Below are 24,330 nucleotides of genomic sequence, written 5' to 3' on the forward strand. Positions count from 1 at the left end.
GCAGCCCTTGGTGGCCGCGCTAACCAATATGGAATGCCGGGTTTTCAATTACGCGGATGACACTCAGCTCATCCTGAGGATCGATAACTCGATCCGCTCCCAAGAGTTAGCCCAGAACATCCTCAGGTTTACAATAACTGGATGACTGCAAACTCCCTAAAACTTAATCCGGATAAAACTGAAGTCCTAGCCATTCCAGCAAAAAACAACCCATGGAGCAGCCTGTTCTGGCCCCAAGAGCTAGGGACCTCTCCTAGCCCATCACCAGTTGTAAAGAGTTTGGGAATCAAGATCGATTCCGAACTCTCTATGACTAACCAAGTCAATTCGGTGGTGGGCACATGTACTGGTCTTCTAAGATAGCTGAGGAAACTGGTTCCCCTGCTCTCAGTTTCATCTCTGAAAACTATTGTATCAGCAACTATCATCTCGCGACTTGACTATGGCAACATGATTTATGTCGGGTTCCCCCAGAAACTCACAAACAAACTACAGGTGGTACAGAATGACTCAGCTAGGTTGATCTTCAGGTTGCCCAGAAGAACTCACGCCACCCCCCTGCTGCGCAAATTGCACTGGCTGCCTGTCAAGCAAAGAGCGAAATTTAAGGGACTCTGCATCGTCCATAAAGCTCTTTACGGACACGCCCCAGGGTACATAAAGGAACGCCTAATCAAATACTTGCCAGGGCGGGCGCTTTGCTCAGCAGAAGCTGCCCAGCTGGTATGCCCACGGGGTTACTTTGCTTCCAATGGAGGGTGAGCTTTCTCGGTCCTTCTGCCACAACTCTGGAACCAGCTACCCAATACCCTTCGTAAAGAACCTGGTCTGCTTCCCTTCCGGAAACAACTAAAAACACTCCTTTTTAGGAAAGTATTAGATACTACCTAACACTTCTTAGTACCATGGAGACCTTCCCGCCCGGATGCTGTTTATTCTCTTCTAAAGTGCTAAGAGACCTGTCGGTGTACATGCGCTATACAAGAATACAATAACACTAACAATAACATATGAGAGTCTTGAAAATAATGAGTATTTGCAAACCTTATGACTCTAATGTAATCTGCTACTTTTATTTTGTGAAGATTTACAGAATCACATAGAACAATTTTAAAACTTGTATTCACATAGTGGGGCCAAGTCAATGGTTACGGCATTGGAATTTTATTTTAAATCTGATAACAGTATGAAACATGCATGTCTGGATAAATTAGTGTAAACCAGTAAATGGAACTATTAGAGCACTGAATATGTCTTGGTAAGTCTCTTTGCTCTCATTGAATGTCTCTGCTTTAGCAAGTTTAACCATGGGAATTGTGTTGTCTCTGTAAATAATAAGGTTTTACTCTCTGTAACTTAGGGCCAGTGAGACATTTTGTTTTTAGATGTTGTAATGGTTCCAATAAACAAAATTATATACAATACATTGGACAGGGAGGTTCATACTGTTGGAAAAGAGCAAGAGTTCTAATCATATTCTTTAATTTGCTTTATATTTTATCGCAGGATCTCCAATCATGGCAGAAACAGGCGATTCTTCAAACTCCTTTCTGATTCAACACAGGGGACATAACGTGATGAGGCATCTTGCAACACCAGAATACATAGATCCACTGTACGAAGATGAAATTAGGGACACTGATGTATTTCAAGTCACATATCCAAAATCTGGTGAGGGTACTCAGTCTTAATATGGTCATTTCTCATTTTCCTACTAAAATCCTGATTTTAGTGTTTTTGTAACCAAAGTTGTAAAATGTTTAAATACGTTTAACACGTCCCCTTCTTAAATTCCTTGAAGTAGGCTTTTATGTGGATTTCTCACGTTCTCATTAAAACGCTGAAATCTTTAATATAATATGCCTGGTCATACCTACGTAGCTAGAAGTTGGATTTTATAATGATATTCTGATTAAATGCATGTTACTGCATGATAAATTGAGTGAGTGGGCCAGTAAATGGCAACTAGTGGTGGCTTTTAGAACAGTAATTGGGCATGGTTTGCAGAACCTCAATTGCCATTGCTCCATATGGTGGCCTGCAGGTAGGAGGTACGTACAGGAGTGTTACTTCAATATTTCAAGTATTTACAGTGCACCAGCCTAGTAATCAAGTCTCAGGTCAAAGAGGGGCACCTGTACTGGAATCTGCACTTCCATTGTTGACTCCACCACAATAATAAACACATTTTCTTGAGATTAGTAAATGTATTGTCCCTAATTATCTATACTTGCCTGTTGACTACAACACCTGAACAAAAGCTTGATTTGCCCTTACAACCTCATCACACCTTAACAATACTGTCGAAATATTTGTTAAATGGAAAACTAACAAACAAAATTCAATAATGGGTGGCATAACACTCCAAAAACGCCAATTCAGAAAAATAGTAAACTGCAGTTTTGTAATAAACTACCATAAATCAAAATTGAAAGAGTATGTCAGTATTACAAAAATTTGAAACAGTTTCCTTGAGTCCACTAAGGGCCCGATTCTGATTTGGAAAGCTTCCAAAACCGAATTAGTTTGGGAATGGTTTCCAACCGAATCGGATCGGGAGAGTCCAAACCGACCGAGTACGAAACATCTGGATGCTTCCACAAATGATCTGGTTGCAATCCTACTGACTTTCAATGTGAGCCTTTGTTCCGATTGAATGCATAGGCTCCCATTGAAGAAAGGGTTGCTGGGGAAAATCGGGCACCCTGTATAGGGCTCCCCCTGCATGGCTGGAAAGGGAAGACCCATGGGTACCCCCATAGACCTGATTGGGAAGGCTACAGGTGCAGGGAGGCCACTATGGACCCTAAAGTCTGATTCCAACTGCCAAATTGAGTTGGATGGCACGATTCTGAAAGTCTGTACAAATCCAGCATCGTACTTGGTCGTTTGGAAACGTAGCCCGTAGAGACGTACAATTCTGATCCGTACGGCTTGGTCATTCCAAATGCTGTTGGGTTTGGATTGGGATATTCCTAATGCCTAACTCGCATCATATTCGGTCACTTGGAAACCTTTTTGAGTCGGTTGGAAAGACAAACCCAATGCGATTTAGACGGAGCAAATGTTGTTAGGAGGCCTCCCTAACCACATCAGAATCAGGCCCTAAGAATTTATCTGCATCTTTTACCTTTACAAACATGTTCTCATGTATATGATGCTTGTGTGTGTATGTCCCGTGTGCCAAAATTATGTTTAAATGATTATTTCACACACTATATAGCCAAGGTAGTTATTAATGTTGTTCGACTGGTTATTTTTCACAGTTTTAACACGTGTGTTAAGTTGTGTCTGTTTTTCCAGGTTATTTACTACTGTGAAATCTTCTTGTTCATCATAGTATGTGCTTAGTAAGAAAACGTGCTGGCTTAGCATCTGCTTAACATCAACTCATCCTAATACCGTGTGAATGAGAAGTGTTGTATCTCTTTCATTTAAACATTTTTAGAACATCATTACTATATATCAAGCCATATCCACAGATTGAACATTTAATCAGTGAAATTAATGCAAACCCAATAGGTTATTTTTCATATGATTGTAACTGATTAGGTTTTTCTGTTGCTCTTGAGTGAATTTGAGATTTCACCAGCAATCACGTTCATAGTCTCTAAAATGTGTTCTGAATAATCAAAATCTTAACTTGAGTCCTTGCCTTATGAGTTGTCTATAATACCAATCTTGAATCATTCACAATCAGGTGACATATCTGTAAACTTTCAACTGTTCAATAAATCATATTCGAATTATACTTTCACATTAGAGCCACACTAGAGCCACACTAAAGCCTGTATACTTATATAAAAAACAGAAAGGCATATAAAGTGTAGATTAGTAGACCTACAGAAAGATATAACCAAAGTCAATAAGATAGTTCATTTGCATCTGGTACATATAATCTTATATTGCCCCCTATGTAGTGGAACCTAACTGAAAACGACCCATCTCTACCAGATCTGAATTGTGTACATGAGCTTTCATCCCTTTTCAATGTTCTTTTGCTTTCAAGCTTAATGTGTGTTATACAAGAAACATTATTCCAAGAATACACGACATATGTTCATCCCTATGTGTATCAGTATGGGTAATCATACATGCAATATAATATATTTATACTGAAAATATTGACAGAAACCACTTATGTCTTGCAACAAGTTTCCTTCCACCAATTGCTATTGACACTCTAATGTTAAATCAGTTAATACCCATTAAAAAGATTATCTCAAACCGCTAAACCTCTTTACTGCAAGGCTGCAAGAAAAAAATTGTTTGTGAGATTGAGGAATTGGCAGAACATTCTATTACAATGAGAAAACAAATTCCAGGCATTCACAGGAGAATCCCTTTTGAAACTCAAAGCACTTTAATCTAAGTAATGGGTCACATTCATCCATAAATGCTCAACATTGCAAACCAATAAAAAATGAGCATTTTACTATGAGGAAAATTCTCACAGAAAGACCATCATTCTTTAAAGACATGGCAACAACTCAGAAATGTACTTATTAGAGCTGAAGAATGTGAGCCCATATGTAGATCCACCAATGAAGGGAACATTTTCCAGCCTTAATTGTTACCCCCGTAGCAATATAATGAAAGAAAATTTTTTCACACATATAGATGAAGTATACCAATCAAGCATTTTCCACCTATGAAGTCTCATGTTACCAACCGCAAAGGAACAACAGATAATCTTAAATCTATGCAAAATGTGATGGTTATATCAGTTACAATCCTTTAGACTGTTTGGGATGAACAAACAGTAACTGATTAGTTTCCTTTATAAAAACTATGGGGCATATTACCTAGAAATAGCGATATTTATCGCTAAGCAGGGTTAGCGGGAATAATTTTATCGCCCTGCTACGACGATTTTTATCGCTGAGATACCTTGCTATCATCAAGGTTTATCTCAGAAACGATAAAAATCATTTGAAATGCGTGAATATCGCTGGAAATACAGCGATATTCACACATTATCATGACAATGCTCTTAGCCATGTTATCCACCTCCGATTGGATAACATGGCTAAGAACTGCTCTGGGCAGGTGTTAGCTTTTGGAGATATTCGCGCTTAGCGCGAATATTTCCAAAACTACGCCTTTGTAGGTAATAGGAGAAAGCGATGTTAGTGAACATCTTGGCACGCCCACTTTGCATGTCATTAGCGACATGCAAAGCGGGCCCCAAGATGCTCGCTATTACCTATTAGCTGTCGCTAACTGATGTTAGCGACAGCTTGGTAATAGGGCGATCAAATTATTGCTGCTTTAGCGGGAAAAAGTCCTGCTGAAGCGGCGATAAGGGCCTTTGGTAATATGCCCCTATGGGCCTTATTTAGAGTTTGGCAGAGGGAATAATCCATCAAACCTCAGTGGATATCTCTTTTGCTGCATTAATAGTGCCATAGTCCATAATGCACTGGTAATACGGGGGACGAGGCATCCACCATGTTTTTATTGAAGTCTTTTGTCTGCTAAACTCAGAAAAGGTCCTACCTGTCATTTATTAGAAGGACTTATTCATTCACACAAAGGGAAAAACAAATAAAGAATACACTTAATTTAATTGCAAACTATGAATTGTACTTTGTGATTGAGAAGATTTTGAAGATAACAAGCAAACAGTACTACAAGTGTCTGACACTTTTGGACATATTTACTAGATTTTCACAGAGTGTAGTGCAGCAGTCATGAATGCTGCCCTGCGCTGCATAAGAAGGAGCGAGCAGGAGAGCGCCACATTTACAGAAATATGGCATTCACCTCCCCTATCACAGAAATATGCTTCTGTTCACCACGGACAAACCTTTGTACCACAGTGCAAGTTGTCTCCGTGAGTTTAGCATAGGTTTTGTACTGGAAAAAACCCTTCCAGTACAAAATGCATTGCTTAGACTAACTTTAAACCTTTTCCCACTTTGACTGTACAGTGCAGCACACATACAAAGTTGAAAAAGAAAGGAGAAAGGAAAGTATTTCAGATTCATAGTGCCTATTCGAAACAGGCGCTATTTTTTTTCACGTCAAATCCTGTCTAGGGCTTAGCTTAAGAAATCTTAGGTGGTTGCATGGGAACGCCAATGCACCACCCATGGTACACCCTATATTTTGCAATACGTTTAAGTTATTCTCCAATGTAAAAAAGGTTTTACGCTGGAAAGTTAATAGGTGAACAAAGATTTCGCTTTGTTTTGCGTCAATTTTGTGACACAAACACTGTGTTAAATCTCAGTAAATAGAGCCCTTTGTGAGCAATATAATCTGCATGGTGTACACCGTTATCTACTCAGGAGTACATGAAATGAACCATCAAGTTAATTTTTACAGAACAGAATGGAGCACTTCCAGTGACTGTGAATAAGGGGGAACAGCCAAACAGACTTTTATGCCTAGGAGGCTGTGGGGCTCACAAGGTGACCCCTGACCCTCCTGTAATTCGTTGGCAAGTGCTATAAAGCTCATCAAGTTACCCCATTGCTCGGGATGCTGCCAGACAGAATACTATGCCCAGGAGAGTTCAGGGCTCTCAAGGAGGTCCCTGTACCCAGGAGGCTGCGGGATCCCGAAGGCAACGCCCAGGGTGCTGCAAGACTCACAATGTGGCCCTTGGCACACCTACAATCCTTTGGTGAGCGCTATAAAGTGCATCATTGTACCCCACTGCGTGGTATGCTGCCATGTGGACTACTACACCCAGGAAGCTGTTGGTCTAACAAGGCGGCCACTGACACACCTGCAATCTTTTAGGGATCACTATACAGTGCATCACGTTATCCCACTGCAAGGGGCGCTGCCAGAGGAACTACCTTGCCCAGGAGGCTGTGAAGCTCACAAGGCGGTCCCTGAAACACCTGCAATCCTTTGGCAAGGGCTATAAAGCACACCACTTTATCCCACTGCATGGGACACACTCAGGCTCAGCCAGGACAGTCAGAGCCCGGAGGAGGCTGGGCAAGTCCACCCCCTTTGATTCTATATCCAGACTGCTTTTTGATCCCCCAATAAGATTCGCCTACTCCAGTCAGGTACTGCTGATTTTTATCTGTTTTTTTGCACCAATAACTCCACCTAGGTCTGCTTTCACTTGAGTACGGACCCAGAGTCCCTGTTTAAATGTATTCCAGCTTCTACTTAGCTCTATCCTCTACCGGTATTGATATTTGCTTATTTGCTGCAACCTAGCTGGGGTAGGATAACTCACCCCATTATTGGTATCCTGTGTGATTACATTTTCAAAATCTTTTAAGGGATACTGACTCTGATATTAAGCCCATCTCTCCATAGATTGAGTTTGTATGTTTGTTTATTTATCACCTGAGCCTGAACCTTGTATTTAACCCAAATCTCTTCATTGGTTTGCACAATACAGATCCTTGCCTGCACCTTAGATGACTTTCCTTGTGGCACTTACACTTTTCCGGGGGAAGAAACCCTAAGACCGCTATATAGCATTGCTATTTCCATCGTCATTTGGAGACATCCCCCTGGTATCCCTGTGGTCTCTACACTCACACTTGCTCTTTATTATGGGAGTTATCCCAGATATACTAGCTTCAAGAAACACTAACAATCCCCGGTTCTGTGGAGTGGGATTTTTCCAAACGGCACCTTCATATTACCTGGGGCCTTCAAGCCAGCTGTCTTTTGCGCTTCTTTTGGACTATCTCTGGGGCATCTGCCTCATATCTGGGACTCCAACCTCAGCTTCATCTATGTTAAGTGGTGCCAATGATTCATAGAAGGTGGAACTGTATAACACTCTACAGCATTTTTGGTGCCTTTATCTGCATTTAGTCACTGTTTGGGTCCCTTTGTCACCACCCTAGGAGACTTTGAGCTCAGAGGAGCATGACATCAGCAGCTAGGGATGGAGAGTCCTTTTTAGTTTTGGGTTGGGTCACACCCCTTGAGCCTGGCTTTATTGAGTCTCTGTGTGACTTGTTACATACTTTGAGTTTCTTTTTTAATTCCCTAATTTGATTACAGTTTTATTCTTTTTGTTTTGTTTCAGTTGACCTGCTTTACTTCATTATAGATGGCTAAACATAAACTAGGCCCTGATACTTAGGGGGTGCTGCTAAGGAGTCTGGCACTCTTGGTGGGTATATATAAAAGGCGCTGGGTGCTCCAGAAAAGTACCTTCTTCTTACTGAGAAAAGGTTTTTCCTAATTTCTTCATTAACTGACTGTGTAGCCACCATATCTGTCAGGATTGCACAGTTAGAATTTCAACATTACACCTGTGTCTCTTGCCCCCTGCCCAGACTGCAAGCCAAACCCAGCTCTTACCAACAGAACACAATAGAGGCTGTTCAGCAAGTCAGCAAACTCCACCAAGATAGCATCTCTAAATCATCCAATGCTGATTGATCATCCTAATTGTAAAGACGATATTATAAGGGTGGGCGGAAAACTCCAAGTAGGCAGAATTTTGCCACTCTGCGGTCTGCTTGGAGAGGGGAGTTCAGCAAAAACGTCACCAGTGTGGTGTTGCAGAGTTTACCGCCCACCCTTAAAACTAAGTTAATGAATAATTTTCACGAGTACCTAAATAACTCACCTGCATGATAACTGACACATTTTTTAACCAGGTGAATGCTCGTACAAATCTGACACTTTCCGCTATTATCTATGTTAACAATGACATATACTCCAAACAGTTCCCAGTGATACAATCCGGTTCTGTCCTGATGAGAGGAATGGAATGTTAACTTGTTTATGAAAAGAGAACCATATTAGACAAAAGACTGTCAACAAAAACATCCAGTAGGAACTGAATTTCGGTCAATCTTAGGCTTTCTGGCAACGGATTGGCTGCTGATTATAGAAATCCACCTGTCGGGGAGGAGCTGACATGGGAGCTGCTTCTCCTCACAAGGACATGCTGCCTGCCAGCCTAAGCTGTCATTAAAGTAAACCTGGCATGAGCAGCAAGATAGAGGTTGGGACCTAAACCTGACTCTACCGGCAGCTTGTGTGAACTTTGTAGTATCTAAGTCCATACATACATATAATGATGTAGCCGAGGCAGATGTAAATGAGTTGTAAAGTAGATTTATTCAGCCATAGATAGAGTTATAGGAAGTATTATGCTGGAACAAGCAGCCCCACCAGGAGCAGCCTCTTAGCTACTCAGCCCATACTCCAACTGCCAACCCTCATACCAGTCACACAAGCATTCCATCCATGTCAATCACACTCACATTCTAACCTGGAACACTCACACTGGCTGAGTAGCTAGATGCAGAGAAGTGCAGTAACATAAACACTAAACTCAGAATACTACACATCCTCTCCCTCTCGAAATGGAAAACAAAAGTGAACCAGAGAGCGAAGAAAACTATTCAAAATCAAAGTATACAGTAGTAATATTTATCCGTGAACCCAGGGATGAGAAGGACTTCACACCACGAGAGGGTAAACAGACTAACGCCAGGAAAGAAGGAAGAAGGAGACAGTAAGTACTAACACTGACACCATCCTCCTCCTTCAATACTGCAGAAAAAGAAAAATTAAATATGAGAGACGAACTCACAAACAACAAGTGAGTAAGACCTAACATGAAGAAAACGTCTTCACGAAGGTAGACAGCGGCAAACAAAAGCCACTCCTCAAGAGAGGAACTAAGAAAACATGGGACTAACCCATAAGCGAAGGTGTAACGAGGGACAAACCCAAGAAAACACACGCAGCACGGGAAGGTGCAGCACAATGTGGCAAAACAATTCCACTCCTCATGTGAGGAACACTGAAAATATGGGGCTACCCATGAATGAAGGTGTAACAGAGGAAATACCTAAGAACACAAGCAGCACAAGATAGTGCAGCACAATGAGGCGAAATTCCACTCCTCAAGAGAGGAACTGAGAAAATATGGGGTTACCCATGACCAAAAAGAAAGAGATGTAACAAGGGACAGGACCCAAGCACACATGCGGCACGGACAGGTGCAGCACGATGTGTCAAATCAACACATAGGTGAGAAGTGAAGCACAACCAGCTTACACAAGACAAAGTGAGCCAAATAATGATTACACACAATCGAAAATGTGATGCACATGGCGTCTTACACACTGGACACAAAAGAGAAATTCGCACAGTGCGACATGCACGCAAAAACGTACAACAAGGTGTCCAACACAGGTAGAGAAGGTAAAAGTCCTAAACAAAGACAAGAACCCAATAACCCAGACATGAGGGTTAACTTATGGTAAAACCATGAGGGGAAATAGGATCACGACCTAAACCCATCCCAAGAACAGGGATACAATGATGCAAATGAGGGTGAGAGAACCCTTAACAAAACAGTTGCGTAAATATGAGAAAGAGGACTCATTTGCAGGCTAATGTACCATAACAGTAACCCAAAATCCCAAACACAGTTATGCAAACATGAGGGTGAGAGAACCCAACATGAGAAAAGTGACACAAGCATAAATGCAGTGTAGACATAAGGGTGAGAACTCATCATAAGTTAAAATAACACGTTACTTACATTTCAAAATTGAACATACAGTAAGTTAAAAATTAGCATAAACATTAACCACAGTCATAGGTGTGCCTGTCACCGGGATGATGGACAGGCATGATGAAAGGTACAAGAAAATTCCACTTGGCAGCAGAACAAAGTTCTTTTGAAACAGGAATAATGCCCATAGAAGATTGAAATAAAACGTGGCAAAAACTCAGTTGAAAAACTTGATGTAGCAAAGTGCAGGAGCTATTACAAAACAAATTGTACCACAAACTCAAATTGTACCACGTTGAACGAAGCTTGCAGGTGAAATGGCTTCAAGCACCAGTGACTGAAACAAGAAGATTAGGAAACAGTACCTTGTTGCTGGCGAGATTCCAGAAAAGAAAGAATACTTGGCTCAAACGATGTTTGAAAATGGGTGAAAAAGACCCCAAAAAAACTTGGGTAGAATAAACAACGGATGAAATGAAAAGTCAGAGGGCAATTTGAGCACATATGTAGACAAAACTGAATAGGTGTGCACAGCCTCCTCACGCAGTGTCGTGACGAACGGAGCAGCAACCACCTCTGCGCCGCGTCTCGAGGAAAAGACTAGAATGCCATGGTTTCAGCTTTAGACCAAAATGGCTGGCTCTAACGTCACACGTTGAGATGCTCTGCCAATCTTGTGCATCCTCCTAGACCATCCATGACACTCGCTGATGCGCTGCCAACCAAAATGTCTCACTTTGCCAACCACAACACGCGTGTAGACGTCACAGAAAGCCGATGCGGTGCTCAGAGCGGCACAGCGCTCGAGATGAGTTCCCTGATGCATTTTTAAATGTTTAAACAAATTCAACTGTCGAGTTAGCAAACCCAGCTGAATCACTTGAAAACATCGTCAAAAATCACGATGAAATCAACACAAAACGGGCCTCCTCCCGATTAGGCAGAGAAACGCTTGGTCAAACAAAAAGTTCATACGAGGCAACTGTCACATCAGCTGTAGACAAGTTAAGCAGGCAGAAACAAGTTATCCACGTTAAGCGCTAGTAAGGATGCGTACACCTCTAACATCTTGTTAAATAGAAAATCATTTTCAATGTACTAGATCCTTAACGCAGACAAACACCAATTACCTTGGTTCCACATAAGTACTTTGCTGACACTCCTTGCTTTCAAAAGGAGTAGATGTAAAATGTTGCTTAAGACATCAAGAAGATGTAGTTCTTTCTGCGACACGTAGGCAGCTTCAGTGATGATTTTCTGCGCAGAAACCATGTTTAAGTTTACTTGAAAACACTCTTTTGCCAGGGCTGCCCGGTGTGTTCGGCACTGGTGGGGCTACTTCACGTGCTTGCAGAGGTTCCTTACTTTTAAGATGATAGATGCTTGTTCCACTTCAGTTGCAGGAAACTCCCAACTCTTGTAAATAGGCATTTTTTTTTTGCGCAGGAAGTCTCCAGATCGTCGCCAAGAATAATGTAGTATCTAAGTCCATACATACATATAATGATGTAGCCGAGGCAGATGTAAATGAGTTGTAAAGTAGATTTATTCAGCCATAGATAGAGTTATAGGAAGTATTATGCTGGAACAAGCAGCCCCACCAGGAGCAGCCTCTTAGCTACTCAGCCCATACTCCAACTGCCAACCTTCATACCAGTCACACAAGCATTCCATCCATGTCAATCACACTCACATTCTAACCTGGAACACCCACACTGGCTTAGTAGCTAGATGCAGAGAAGTGCAGTAACATAAACACTAAACTCAGAATACTACAAACTTGCTATTGGAAGCTGCCTGCTCATACTCTTTTGTGGCACCATGCTGCTGTCCCTGATTTGCAAACTAACTCCTTTCGCTGTCTACTCCCCACCACCATGATGAGCTCGGCGTCCACGTACCTGCTGGTTTGTGGGGTCTGGTACATCCTATCTTGTATGCTGCCTGCCCGTATGGTCTTCTTCTTCTTCAAGAACTACATCGGCATGCAGGTGAGTGCTGCCACACCAACCCAACTCAATCATTGCACACACCCATGTGGCACAGGACAAGCTCTGCCATCTTGGCACAATGCACATCCAGTCTAGTGGGATCCCATATACCCCAAGCTACCTGTATTTAGGGCCCTGTCTCCTGCTCCTAAAACTAATTATTGGAAATTGTCAGATCCATGTTTAATTAGGAGATATTATTGTTCTGACTCTCACGGCTCCCTCCTAACATGAGCTTTCACAGCAGCATATGGAGACAAGCTTCTTCTGTTGCTTATGGCCCATTCTTATTCCCCCACAGTGAAGGTCATGTTGCTGTGCAGGAGCTCATTGCGTATTCTGCATGTTGTTTGCAGGGACACCATGCAACTACTGGACGTGGACATTACCTCTCCCCAGCCCTAGCAGCCTTTCAGAGTATTGACCTGTCGGTATAGCCCAGTGATTTCTCTTCCACTTGAACAATACATTATGAACATCCATCCGTGTCAGTCAACGAATGCTGAGTTGTGTTATTCTGTTAGCTTATGATTCATACCCTTTGATATGAAATGCTATGTATGCTATTATGTCATTTCACGCTACGTCATGGCACCTTACTATATTTTGCTCTTATGTTAGCCTTTGTTTTCTGATGTTATTTTGTATTATTATTGGTTATGCTGTTAGGATATGTTGCATATGTCGTGGTTTGTCATGCCACATTTCCCCAGGTCACGTTATGTTATGTTAGTGCCCAGGTCACTTTATGTTACGTTATGTTGTGTTATGTTATGTTAAGTTCCGACCTGCCTGCAGACCCCGGTACGATCATAGCTCCTCGGTTCATGACATAGAGAGCAGGGGCCTTTGGCAGACCGTCAGAGCCAAGACGGTTTCTGAGGTGTGAAAAAAGACCCTGTTTAACTGGAGGCACACAATAGGCTCACAGAACAGAACAGACTTGGTCCATCGCTGTAAAACTATGTATACATTGAGCATGCATTCCATTGCTTCTGGACAGTACAGACTCACCTGGAGTGTGCTAAACAATAAAAATGGAGAGTGGATAGTTATAGATTATGCTTAGCTTACTATGTGCAGGTTTCTGTTTTGTGAGTCTAGGCGCTATGTTCTTCCCTGTGCCCCTGGTGTGAGACGAGTGTTTCACTGTTCGCAGTACACATCCCAATTGCCTGGTGCACTGTCCATGGTATAAAGAACATCCTTTCAAACGGTCGAAAATTGAGTCATCTTTCTTCAGGGACATTGAGCACATTCATAGAGCTGATAACACATAGTATTGAAGAGGGATAATAATAATAATAATAATCCACATTTGTAAAGCGCACAATCACCCGTAAGGGTCTCTAGGCGCTGGGGGCAGTCGGGAAGATTAAGCAAGCTATTGCCCAGAGTCACATGGTGCTGGGCTAATCTGCTGCCGGTGGGGATCGAACCGTGATCCCCAGATTCCGGAGTCAGTCACCCTGGCCGCCGCGCCACACCTCTTCCCTTTAATTGTGGAAATTGTGGGATGATGTGGAATTGATGAGAATCACGCCAACTGTCAGCATCAGAGTGAAACTTTCACCCTTACCAAATGAATGAATTATACATAATACTGGGGGGATGTGGGGGATAGATGTGGACTATGGCCTGTTTAGTCAAAGCTTCACGATAAAGATTATTCAATATAAGTGCAGTCACCTCTATTTTTTTATATTTCTTTATTGACGTTTTTCCAAACAAACATCACTGATATCGGCATGTGCCAAATCATGGGCATATATTACTGATTGTTCAAATTCCACATACAACAGGCCATAGCCCAAGTACAACAACAGTAAGTTCAGTCTTAAATCGGACTTCTCCCCCACCTGAATCTTATGCATTATGCCTCAATCATGGACAATCCAGTGGATCCCTACTATGGCCCATGCCCCCAGGCTTCTGTGCTATGGATCAGCAAACCAATCCCCCTCCCCCAACAAAACCAAGCCCACCCTCGGCTATGTCTGGTGTAAATCCCTTATGGTGTATCTTGGTGCACTGACCTCCCCTGCTACATCATTGTCTGCTCCGTCTGCTCTCCTGTTTACCAACTCCGCCACCATTGCCCTCCAGGCCTGTACGTCATCTTCTAGTTTCTCATCGCGTCTGGTCTGCTGCATCACCTCGGCAGTCGTCCATTCCTGCATATCCACACCCACTGTAACATACTGGGCAGACAGCAACCCATCCACGAGATGGCTAGCCGCCGCTTTGCAAGCACCAGCCCCAAAAGTACAAGCATTGTACTAAGGTTCTTGGTCTTAGGATGAGGCAGCAATCCCAGTTACACCACCCGTGTCTCTCCTGCTATCTCCCACGCTGTCTCCCCCCTCAGCGCCACCAGAACTTCAGTCCAGTACCCCTGAAGTGCAGGGCATGTCCAAGCCATGTGTATGAACGCAGCCTCCGACTCTCCGCACCGAGGACATTGCCCCAATCGGTCCGGGTGGATCGTGTGGAGAATTTTCTCAGTCAGATACGTTTGATGGACATAATTACATTGTATTAATTTAAAGTTTGTGTTTGCATTCACTTGTTTAACCCCTTCATGGATCTTGATCCATTCCCAATCAGTGAAACGTTCCCCCGTCTGTGCCTCGCACTTCCCTTGAATTGGTAGTACCCCAGTCACTCCATCATCCCGGATCGCCTGGTATAGATGTGAAATCCGCCTGCGGCCTTTACCCATCATTAACAAAGTCTGTAGTACCTGGGAAACTGGTGGTTCATCCGGAAACATGGCCCTTAAGTCCCTCGCCACCTGTGCAAACTTTCCATACTGTAGGAATTGTCCGGGACTCAGCTCAAACTTCTCCCGTGCCTGCTCGCGTGTGATATACCACAAGTTATCATATAGGTTGCCCACAGTCAGGCCTCCCGCCATCTCCGCACTGACATTGATGCGGCAATCCATCAGAACGGTTGGAATACCCACCGGGGCATGTCCGGCACATAAGAGGTCCTCTTCAGTACTTTCCGGACCACCATGTCCCACAGCTCTGGCATGTGACTCACAATGTATGGGCATATGGGGGGCACCCCTGCCCCATCAGGAGCAACTCAGGCAGCTCCCTTTCTCCAAAAGTCCCCGCCAGCAGGGTCTGGTCCCAGTTGTCCCCATCTAACCAATGCACTGTGTGTTGGAGCTACGAGGCAATGTATTAATATTCCAAGCATGGGACCTCTAACCCCCCAGCCTGCCACGTTTGTTGCAGAGTAGCCAGGCTAACACATTTGTGTTTGGAGGATCCCCATAGCAGGTCGACGATAAGCCTAACGAGTTCAATAAAAAAGAATTAGGGGATCCGATAAAAGGAGTGCTGCATCACATACAAACACCGAGGCAGCACCACCATTTTGACCAACGCTATCCTCCCCATTAGAGATATTGGCATCTCCCGCCAGAAACGCACCGATCCTCTAAGACCCTCCACTACCCTGCCAATGTTGTGTGCCAGATATTGATCGGCAGTGTCCACTAGTCGGACCCCAAATATCCAGGTGCATACCGTACCCATGGAAGTCTCGCCAGAAACGCACCGATCCTCTAAGACCTTCCACTACCCTGCCAATGTTGTGTGCCAGATATTGATCGGCAGTGTCCACTAGTCGGACCCCAAATATCCAGGTGCATACCGTACCCATGGAAGTCCCATCTCTGGTAATTCCTTGTCCGGGCAGAGGGCCAGTCCTTCCAGCAGAACATACTTGGACTTCCACTGATTAATTCATAATCCCGACATGCACCCAAACCCCTCCAGGGTGTCCAGCAGCACCGACATAGCTACGCTTGGCTCCCTGACATACACCAGGGTGTCGTCCACATGCATGGATACCATTTGATTAGTCTCGCCAATCGTGATCCCAAATGTCACCATCCTTGTTTTGAGATCCACCACCAGTGGTCCATCGCCACAGCGAAAAGTAAAGAACATAGCAGGCACCCCTGCCTGGTGCCCCTTTGCAATTGGAAGGCCCTGTACACCAGTCGCCCCACTCTGATACTGCACACAGTGCTGAGTACAGCAGCCACACCCATTGCAGAAACTGGCCTCCCACTCCCATTGCCCACAGGACCTCCCAGAGATATGCCCACCCTACGGATGCTTGTTGGATGTCTAAAAGTGCTAGTGGGCACTCCTCCTGCTGGAGCACGGGCGAGTGCCAAACATGAGACAGAAGTCTGAGATTCAGGGCCAGGCCACCTTTAGGGATGAAGCCCGTCTGGTCCGAGTGAACGAGGCACTGCATGTACGGTTGCAGGTGCGCATGATCCCGCTAAGGACCTTCATTTCTATATTTAGAAGTTACATGGGCCTATATGACCATGGAAGTTGGTCGTCCCTGTCTGCCTTAGGGAATATTACCAACCACAACCCCTTCTTTCATGGAGGGAGGGAGTGCCCGCGACTGGAAGGCTTCATTATATACCTCAAAGAGGTAATCAGCCAAGCTATGCGCACATTTCTTATAAAATTCTGCCAGGACGCTGTCACTACACAGGACCCTTGGCTGATTTCAGGGATTTAATCCTTCCCAGTATTTTCTCCGTCGAGAGTGGCTCGTCCAGTATTTGTCTGATCTCAACCTCCAGAGAAGGGGGCTTTAGAGTAGTGAGGAATTCCTCCTTCTCCTCCTGCGCTGGGGCGTGGTGTCCCATGTATACTCCGGCCAAATGGTCCGCCAAAGTATCCATAATCCCATGCTGGCTGTATATCGTGTGCCCATCCACAGTCCTCATCTGCACTATAGGCGAGGGTTGCATCTCTTAATGGATCAGCCTAGCCGCCTAGGAGCGGTGTCCTTCCGCATGCTGGAACTTCTCCACAGCGCCACCGGAAATTCCTCCTCTGTCTACCGCCACACAGTCCAGCAGCCAGGCTCCAACCGCAGCATCCCCTCCAGTTCAGCCAGTCATTGCTCAGTGAACTGAATATCCTGTTCGAGTTGTTTCTGAGCACCATAGTTCGTGCTGAGGCAAACTCCCTGGACAACCACCTTCATCGCTTCGCACTCCAACCCCCTCGACGACAAGCCCCAGTTAGTCCTAAAATAAGATGTAAGTTCCAACTCCAGCTTCCTGAGAAAGGGCGGACCTGTGAGCGCCTCTGATTGGAGCCACCACTTAGGGATTGCCACTCTAGGGCTACCCATACTCAGCGTCACAAGCAACGGGGAGTGGTCCAAGATATGTCTCAGTAGATATTTTATCTCCTCCACCCTGGGCATCAAAATCTGGGATACTAAAATTTGGTCCAACTTACTGTAAGTATTGGACGCAGGGGTATGACAGGAGAACACCTGCGACTCCAGGTGCCTGATCCACCATGTATCAAGCAGGCCCATCTCCGTCATCACATTCAGCAGGACCCCAGTCATGCTGGGCTTGGTATTCGTGCGGGGAGGCTCGCGGTCCATCGTCCCATCCAGGACACAATTAACGTCCCCTAAGAGTATAATATCCCCACCCAGGTATGGAGTCGCTACCTTCATCACTTCACAAAAAAAGTAGGTTGTCCAAGTTGGGGGCATACACATTTATCAGGCATACTTCCTGGCCATCCAACCTACCATGTAATACTACATAACGTCACTTAGGATCTAGCGTGTGATGTAGGTGTTGGAAAGAGATCCTGCGAGCCACCCAGATCAGTGCCCCCTGCACAAACCCAGAGAATAAGGTGGCATAGAGCTGTCCGTGTGTATGGATTTTGGTGGTATGTCACACACTCCTGTTTGTTCGTATAAACAATATTCTCCATTGTACACTGTTTTTAAAAAGAATTAAGCATGCTAGGCGGGAATGAGGTGGCCTGCCTCACATTAAACTATGCAGAAAATGCAAGTGTAAAGGTGCACTTGCCCCTACCTGCACTGCTGTGTGTGCAAACTAGTTGCTAAATATTCACTCTGACTATACTTAATACAATATTAAACATTCACAATGCCTTACTCAATATGATTTAACCAAAAGTTATAAATGTTTTTATTGCAGATCAACTCTCCGCCAATATATCACATTACACTCATCAATATACAATCTCCATATACAAAATCTTAAACAATCAGAAAATATATTAATCTGCTGGACGATGATGATTTCAACACAAATTTTCCAGAAGAAACTTTTATCAATGCATTTCGGGATCTACCTGATCCCATCTTCAGGGGAACGGTAAAGAAACATTAACAGCAAATACCTACGTTTGGAAATCCATGGAAAACCTAAGGAGCAAAACCAGACCGTAGTAATTTATATTTCATCTAAAGAGCTACTTGTTTGCACACACAGCAGTGCAGGTAGGGGCAAGTGCACCTTTACACTTGCATTTCCTGCATAGAGCTGTCCGTGCCACCTATGCCTGATGAATGGCAGCACCTGCCCCCAGACATGCATCTCCTGGAACCCCGCTATGGCTGCGACACGACCTTTCCCTCCGCCAACATAGCGTGTGAGCAGTGCTATCCCCGACCCCATACCACCCCCCTCAGGCTTTTCCAAGAAAATATTAGGACTCCTTACAATCCCCGCACCCAAAACACAGAGCATGTCCTGTGGGGTCATACTCTTGCTCATGTTGATCATCGGTGCCAGGCTAGCGACTGGCTTCCGAACTGGGCTTGAGGTCTTGGTCTCCTGCTCCCGGAATAGGATCCAGCCACTGGTGAGGGTGTATCCCACTCTACCGTGGAATCACATACAATTGCGCCTCACTCGTAAACTTGAAACATGCACCATATAACAGTTTGGTATCAGAGCGGTAAGATACAGACCCTTATCTGCTTGTTCAGCGGTCCAAACCATCATCCTGATTCCCCTCAAAGTGTTCAGTCAACATTTGTGCCCGGAATACCTCTGATGAGGCCAGTTCAGAGTCCAGTGAACCTTCCAACACCTGCAATGTTCCATCATCGAATACCTGAACCCTCCCAGAGTCCCCAATGTCCCGTAGTCTCATTCCTTCGGCGTCGCCATCCGGTCCAGTGAGACTGTGTGCTGGCCTGACTGCGTCTGCGACTTATTCCGGAGCTCCCGGTTGTGAGAAGGTGGGTTGGTATATGCCGTCCACTAATTGAAGTGGGCACCTTGTACCAGGCCACATGACCCTTATGATGTATGAGGTCAAAGATAGCCCTATTGAAAGCTATCCTAGTGGTAGCTATGGAGAGCAGCCATCAGGCTTAATCTTGAAGGAATGTAAAGCAGCTTGTTTTACCAGAATATCACCTCCTGAATGACTAAATGAAAAGAGAACCACACAGTGTTTATGTAAAAATATGTGTTTATTAATATAACACTCTCTACTAGTCTCTATACAAGACTAGGGCACAAAGCACACAATACTGAATCAATAGATCAATCGTAAATAGCAAAATACACAGCGGGCTCCAGGGGGAGACTGAATCATATACTAAAAAAATGGTATAACAACAATGACTTATTTAAACCCAGTGCCTAGAGCATGTAGAATTGCTGGGACCCCAATGAACCACCCAGAGGAGTGACACAGGGAGACCACGGAGGACTGGTGCAGTGAGGAAACACAGCTGCTTGCTCCGTACAACTGTCTGGGGAAGCTGGGGTTGGAAATTTACAAGTTAAGGACACTTCTAAGAGGACTTCAAGCAAACTCTTTGGAACTTAACAGGTTCTAAGACCAACCCACCAGTGAGTACCAGAGTACCCGTGTTACCTATCCCAATGGAGACGGATTCATAGGGGTCAACTGGTGTCGGAAACCTTAGTCATTTTCAATGGCGAGCTGCAAAGAAGTCCTGCTGCCAGGAGGGCGAAGAATGTCCGGTGGAATCCAAGCCTGGATTCGAAGTGAGAAGAACCTGAAAGCAGAGGGGACATAGTCTGGGTCACTTCAGATGAACAGGGGCTCAGTAGTCGAATATCCACTGATATCCAGTGCTTCAGGAGTGAAGAAGAGTTGCTTGACTCTGCAGCCACAGGTATCAAGAGATATCGAGGACAACCAGAGCCCGGATGTGTGCTTCCCCACAAAGAATGTTGAGAGCTGAGGGGTCGATGTCCGGCTGGGGCACCAACAAGCCTTGGCAAATGCAACCTGTAGTGTAGTTCCTATTATCCCAAAAGGCTCTGCGCATTGGAATAATATCTTCAATAGTATAGACGTAGGACAGAGGTTAACTAGGTCTTCTACTGACGATATTAGACTTAAGTTTTGTGTGCCAGCTAGCTCAGAGTTCACTATAAACTTTCGCGAATAGGCGAGGAGGAATTTAACCTCCCTGGATAGACAAGAAGGGATTTAGTTTCTGACAACCATAGAACATGACAACTTTGCTCTCCCTGATCAAGAGTATATCTCTAGAGTCGTGTGAAAACAAAAGACAGCTATTTTACTCAGTCAATATGTGCATACTTAGTTTCACCAGATTGTAGAGAAAAGAAGAGACAGGCGTTTTCAATAAAAGGTGTTATTTATTGATCAGTCTCTTTTCTCATACAAGAGAAATGAATCGCTACAATTGTAATACTTATAGTTAAGTAAAATGCATACAGTAAAAGCAGGATTATAAAATAATACTGTAAAAGCATTGATATGGTTTCTTAGCCATATGTTACTTTAAAATGGATAAAAGATATACATACATATATACATTGACTAATCGTACTCAACTGGTGCTTCTAACTACCCCTACCCCGTTGTACCTGACCTAAGCCTAATACATGGGAGGGAGTAAGTAAGTAGCAGTTTAAGTTAAGTTTGTTTTGCCAAGAATCTGACTCAAGAATTCTCTGTAAGGGGTTAGTCAGTTCAGTACCTGGGATTTAGAAGGCAGGAGGGCTGGTATCTCTTTCTCAGGACTCGGTATCCCAGTTACCCGCGAGGGCAAGCTGGAAACGCTGGAGGCTGGATTCCTCGGCAAGAGGAAAGGCAGCGTTTTCCTCAGCGTGTCAAAAAGGGAGGGGCAGCGTCCGTGGGCTCTCGCATCAGCTGGGCTCTCCGGCAAGTAGTCACTGCTCAAAGCTCATCACCACTGTGCATTTACTTAGGGCAGCGTCGGTATATTTATACCTGAGAGGTGCCGGGTTTGACGTAAGGATGGACATAAGACGTCAATAAGGATGTAATTAAGAACTGGTCGTTCTTACATTCTTTACAGGAGTTCTCGAACGAAATCAAAACAATAGCAGCGGGGATTTCCCAGGTTTGCTGGAGGCTTGGTTTGTTTAGAGAACTCGGTGTGCTTTCTAGGGGGCTGGAGGAATAGTGCTTGCTTAATGTGACAGCATGCGCTATGACTAATTTATGAAACGGGTTTCTGTGCCGTTGTATGGATATTAGTGATTTATAACCGGACAAGGGTCATAAATTGGAGTATCGATACAGGTCCTTAGATAAACACACTACACCCACTCCACAAATTCATGTCCATATTTACTAACCTAATCAATAGTAAACATAACTAACAGTGCATGTGTATACCGAACCACCCCAAAATACATTTTTTGCATTTGAAAATAGGCATATTCGAAATACACGAAAATGAGTATAGGTACTGTATGCATTCAAGCAGTGTAATCATTCAAAAAAGGATGCACAATTTATATCAGAATTAATGATTTGCGAAAATAACACATGAAATGGCTCTTAATACAGAAGAAAAAAGGTGCGAGACCACTCCATCACATATAAACACAGTTACTTGTAAATACGCTAGAGGCTGAGGTAATGTATTGTCTCTAGAGTTCCTAAAAATAGAAGCTCTGTTCTCTAAGAATAGTTCTACTTTAAGCAGAAGATAAGTGCCAAAAAGGTAAATATTTTGGATTTGGGAAAAAAGTTTTCGTTTTCAGGGGAAGAAGGAAAAAAGTCTCAGTAGCTTTGTTTTCAAAGACGAAGGCCAAATTCGGAGTTCAGGGAACGCTGTGTGCACGTTTGCTTAAAGTCACTCTTTCTGTCCTGGCGAAAACATCATTTCAGACAGACTTTCAAAAAAACAGTTTACTGCCTCAGGTAAAAGTTCGACCAAGTTGGAAAATGTCGCTACCATGCAGTCGTGCGCATGTTCGCTTTCAGTGATGTTTTGATCAGCATTGCTTACAGAAGGCCGTACCTGGTTGATGCTGCTTTTATCCTGTACTTCACTACCCTTCAATCGTAGTGGTGAAGTCTCCACGAATGCCGTCATCAGGATAGGTAGCCGCTGGGGACAGCACAATGCATGAGCCTCTACTGGACCCAACAAAGTATCTGCATCCAATGGTACTTCTGATTGTAGTGTAAGACAGGTGTCCAACACGCATTCTTCGCTGCATAGCATGCATCTCAATACAGATAAGACACAATTCTGCCATATGGGTCTGAACGAAAGAAACCAGGTCATATTCAGATCTCTTAGCCGGGCTAATCCAAGGACTTTAGTTATGCGGTCCCGATAGCGTATAGCTAGGATCGTTTCTTCCATCGTTGCTGGAGTCTTGTCTGTGACATGGTTTGCCATAACGAAGCAGGAGTAGCAAAAATAGGATGCCTGCTACGAGTCCCAACAGGAGTGGAAGTCCGCCAAAGACAGAATGGACGAAATTGTGAAATATTCCCAGGACTGCTTTGAATGGAGTTAACAGTCCCGAAAAAACGGTCTTACATACACTCGCGATACCATTTGTATCAGAAATATTTAAGATTTCGCTTAGCATTTCTGCGAAGTGTAGGGGGCAATTTGTTGATAACAATGCATGTATCCCTCCCGTTGTCCTTGCAACTTGGAGATCATACGTTTCTTTTGATGACGTCAAGTGAACTGGCGTCTGTAGGAGCACAGTCTTCATTCTGCTTAAAGTATCAATTCGAATAGAAGAGATTTTCAAACTGGGCCAAATTTTTCCCTCCCTGTCTGGAGTGTCGTTTGGAAACAATACTCGCTCACAACAAGTGACCATGGAGCTCACGCTTACTAGATAAGGTTTTCCTGGCAGTAAGCCACAACATCTGTGATCTACAATTAGAATGTAACTCCCGTTAGAAAGTCTTCTAAAGAATGGTTCTATTTTCGTTGCAGGTGTGCCGAGCTGGTGACATGAAAGGTTATTTGAAGTCCCCTCACAGGCCCCATGCAAACTTATACCCTGACACAGAAGTATACCACTTAGTGATTTTTCACAATTATTACCACTAAGAAATACACTTTGTCCTGTATTACTATAACATGTGTGTGTATAAGGTAAGTTCCATGTTGACTTAATGTATCCTTTACCCAACCTTTCATACTGGCCAGGCCTGTATATATTTTTGGCAGTATCGAAATTGGAAAGTCGTTATCGGAATAGTTATGATTCCATGTATTATCCATTCAATGACAGGTCGTTCTGACATTGTCAATGGTAATCTCTCAAGTTTTTCAATGCTCAGAATTGTATATTCTGCACCCTTTTGTGCCAAGCTGATTTGTGTATCAGTAAGGTTAAAGATACTGAATAATGACGTTGTGTTGATTAAACGCCAAGGCACGTAGCCTGAACGCAGATTTTGTAACGTCCAGCCAAGCTGTACAATAGAACGCAATTGGGACTGACCGTGTTGTAACATCAGTAAGTCTTGTTCTATAATTTCGATTGCAGATGATACAATACTGTCCAGTGAATATATTCTGGAAGACAGAGTCATTAACCCATTGTCCACAACAGAAAGTGATGTTTCCAAATTAACACGATCAATTTCCCGTATTTTCTCTGCTGTTTCAATTTGAGTTACTTTCCAAGCTTCGTTGTAAGCTGCATATATAGAGGCCGCTATGAAACGTTTTTGACGCTGTTTGCGTGGTCCCATAATGAAATCACGCAAGTCAGCACCTTCTTTA

At 43.8% G+C, this 24,330-nt stretch overlaps 1 protein-coding gene across 1 annotated transcript in view; it reads left to right on the forward strand.

The window, feature by feature from the left end:
- Nucleotides 1-24,330, forward strand: part of LOC144761580 (amine sulfotransferase-like) — a 290,526-nt gene that overhangs the window by 25,446 nt on the left and 240,750 nt on the right. Inside the window, exon 2 of the mRNA XM_078646879.1 lies at nt 1,507-1,671. Coding sequence (XP_078503005.1) covers nt 1,507-1,671 — 165 coding nt within the window. The remainder of the gene's footprint in view (nt 1-1,506; nt 1,672-24,330) is intronic.

This window comes from Lissotriton helveticus, chromosome 6 (assembly GCF_964261635.1).
Source record: "Lissotriton helveticus chromosome 6, aLisHel1.1, whole genome shotgun sequence".
Taxonomy (NCBI): domain Eukaryota; kingdom Metazoa; phylum Chordata; class Amphibia; order Caudata; family Salamandridae; genus Lissotriton; species Lissotriton helveticus.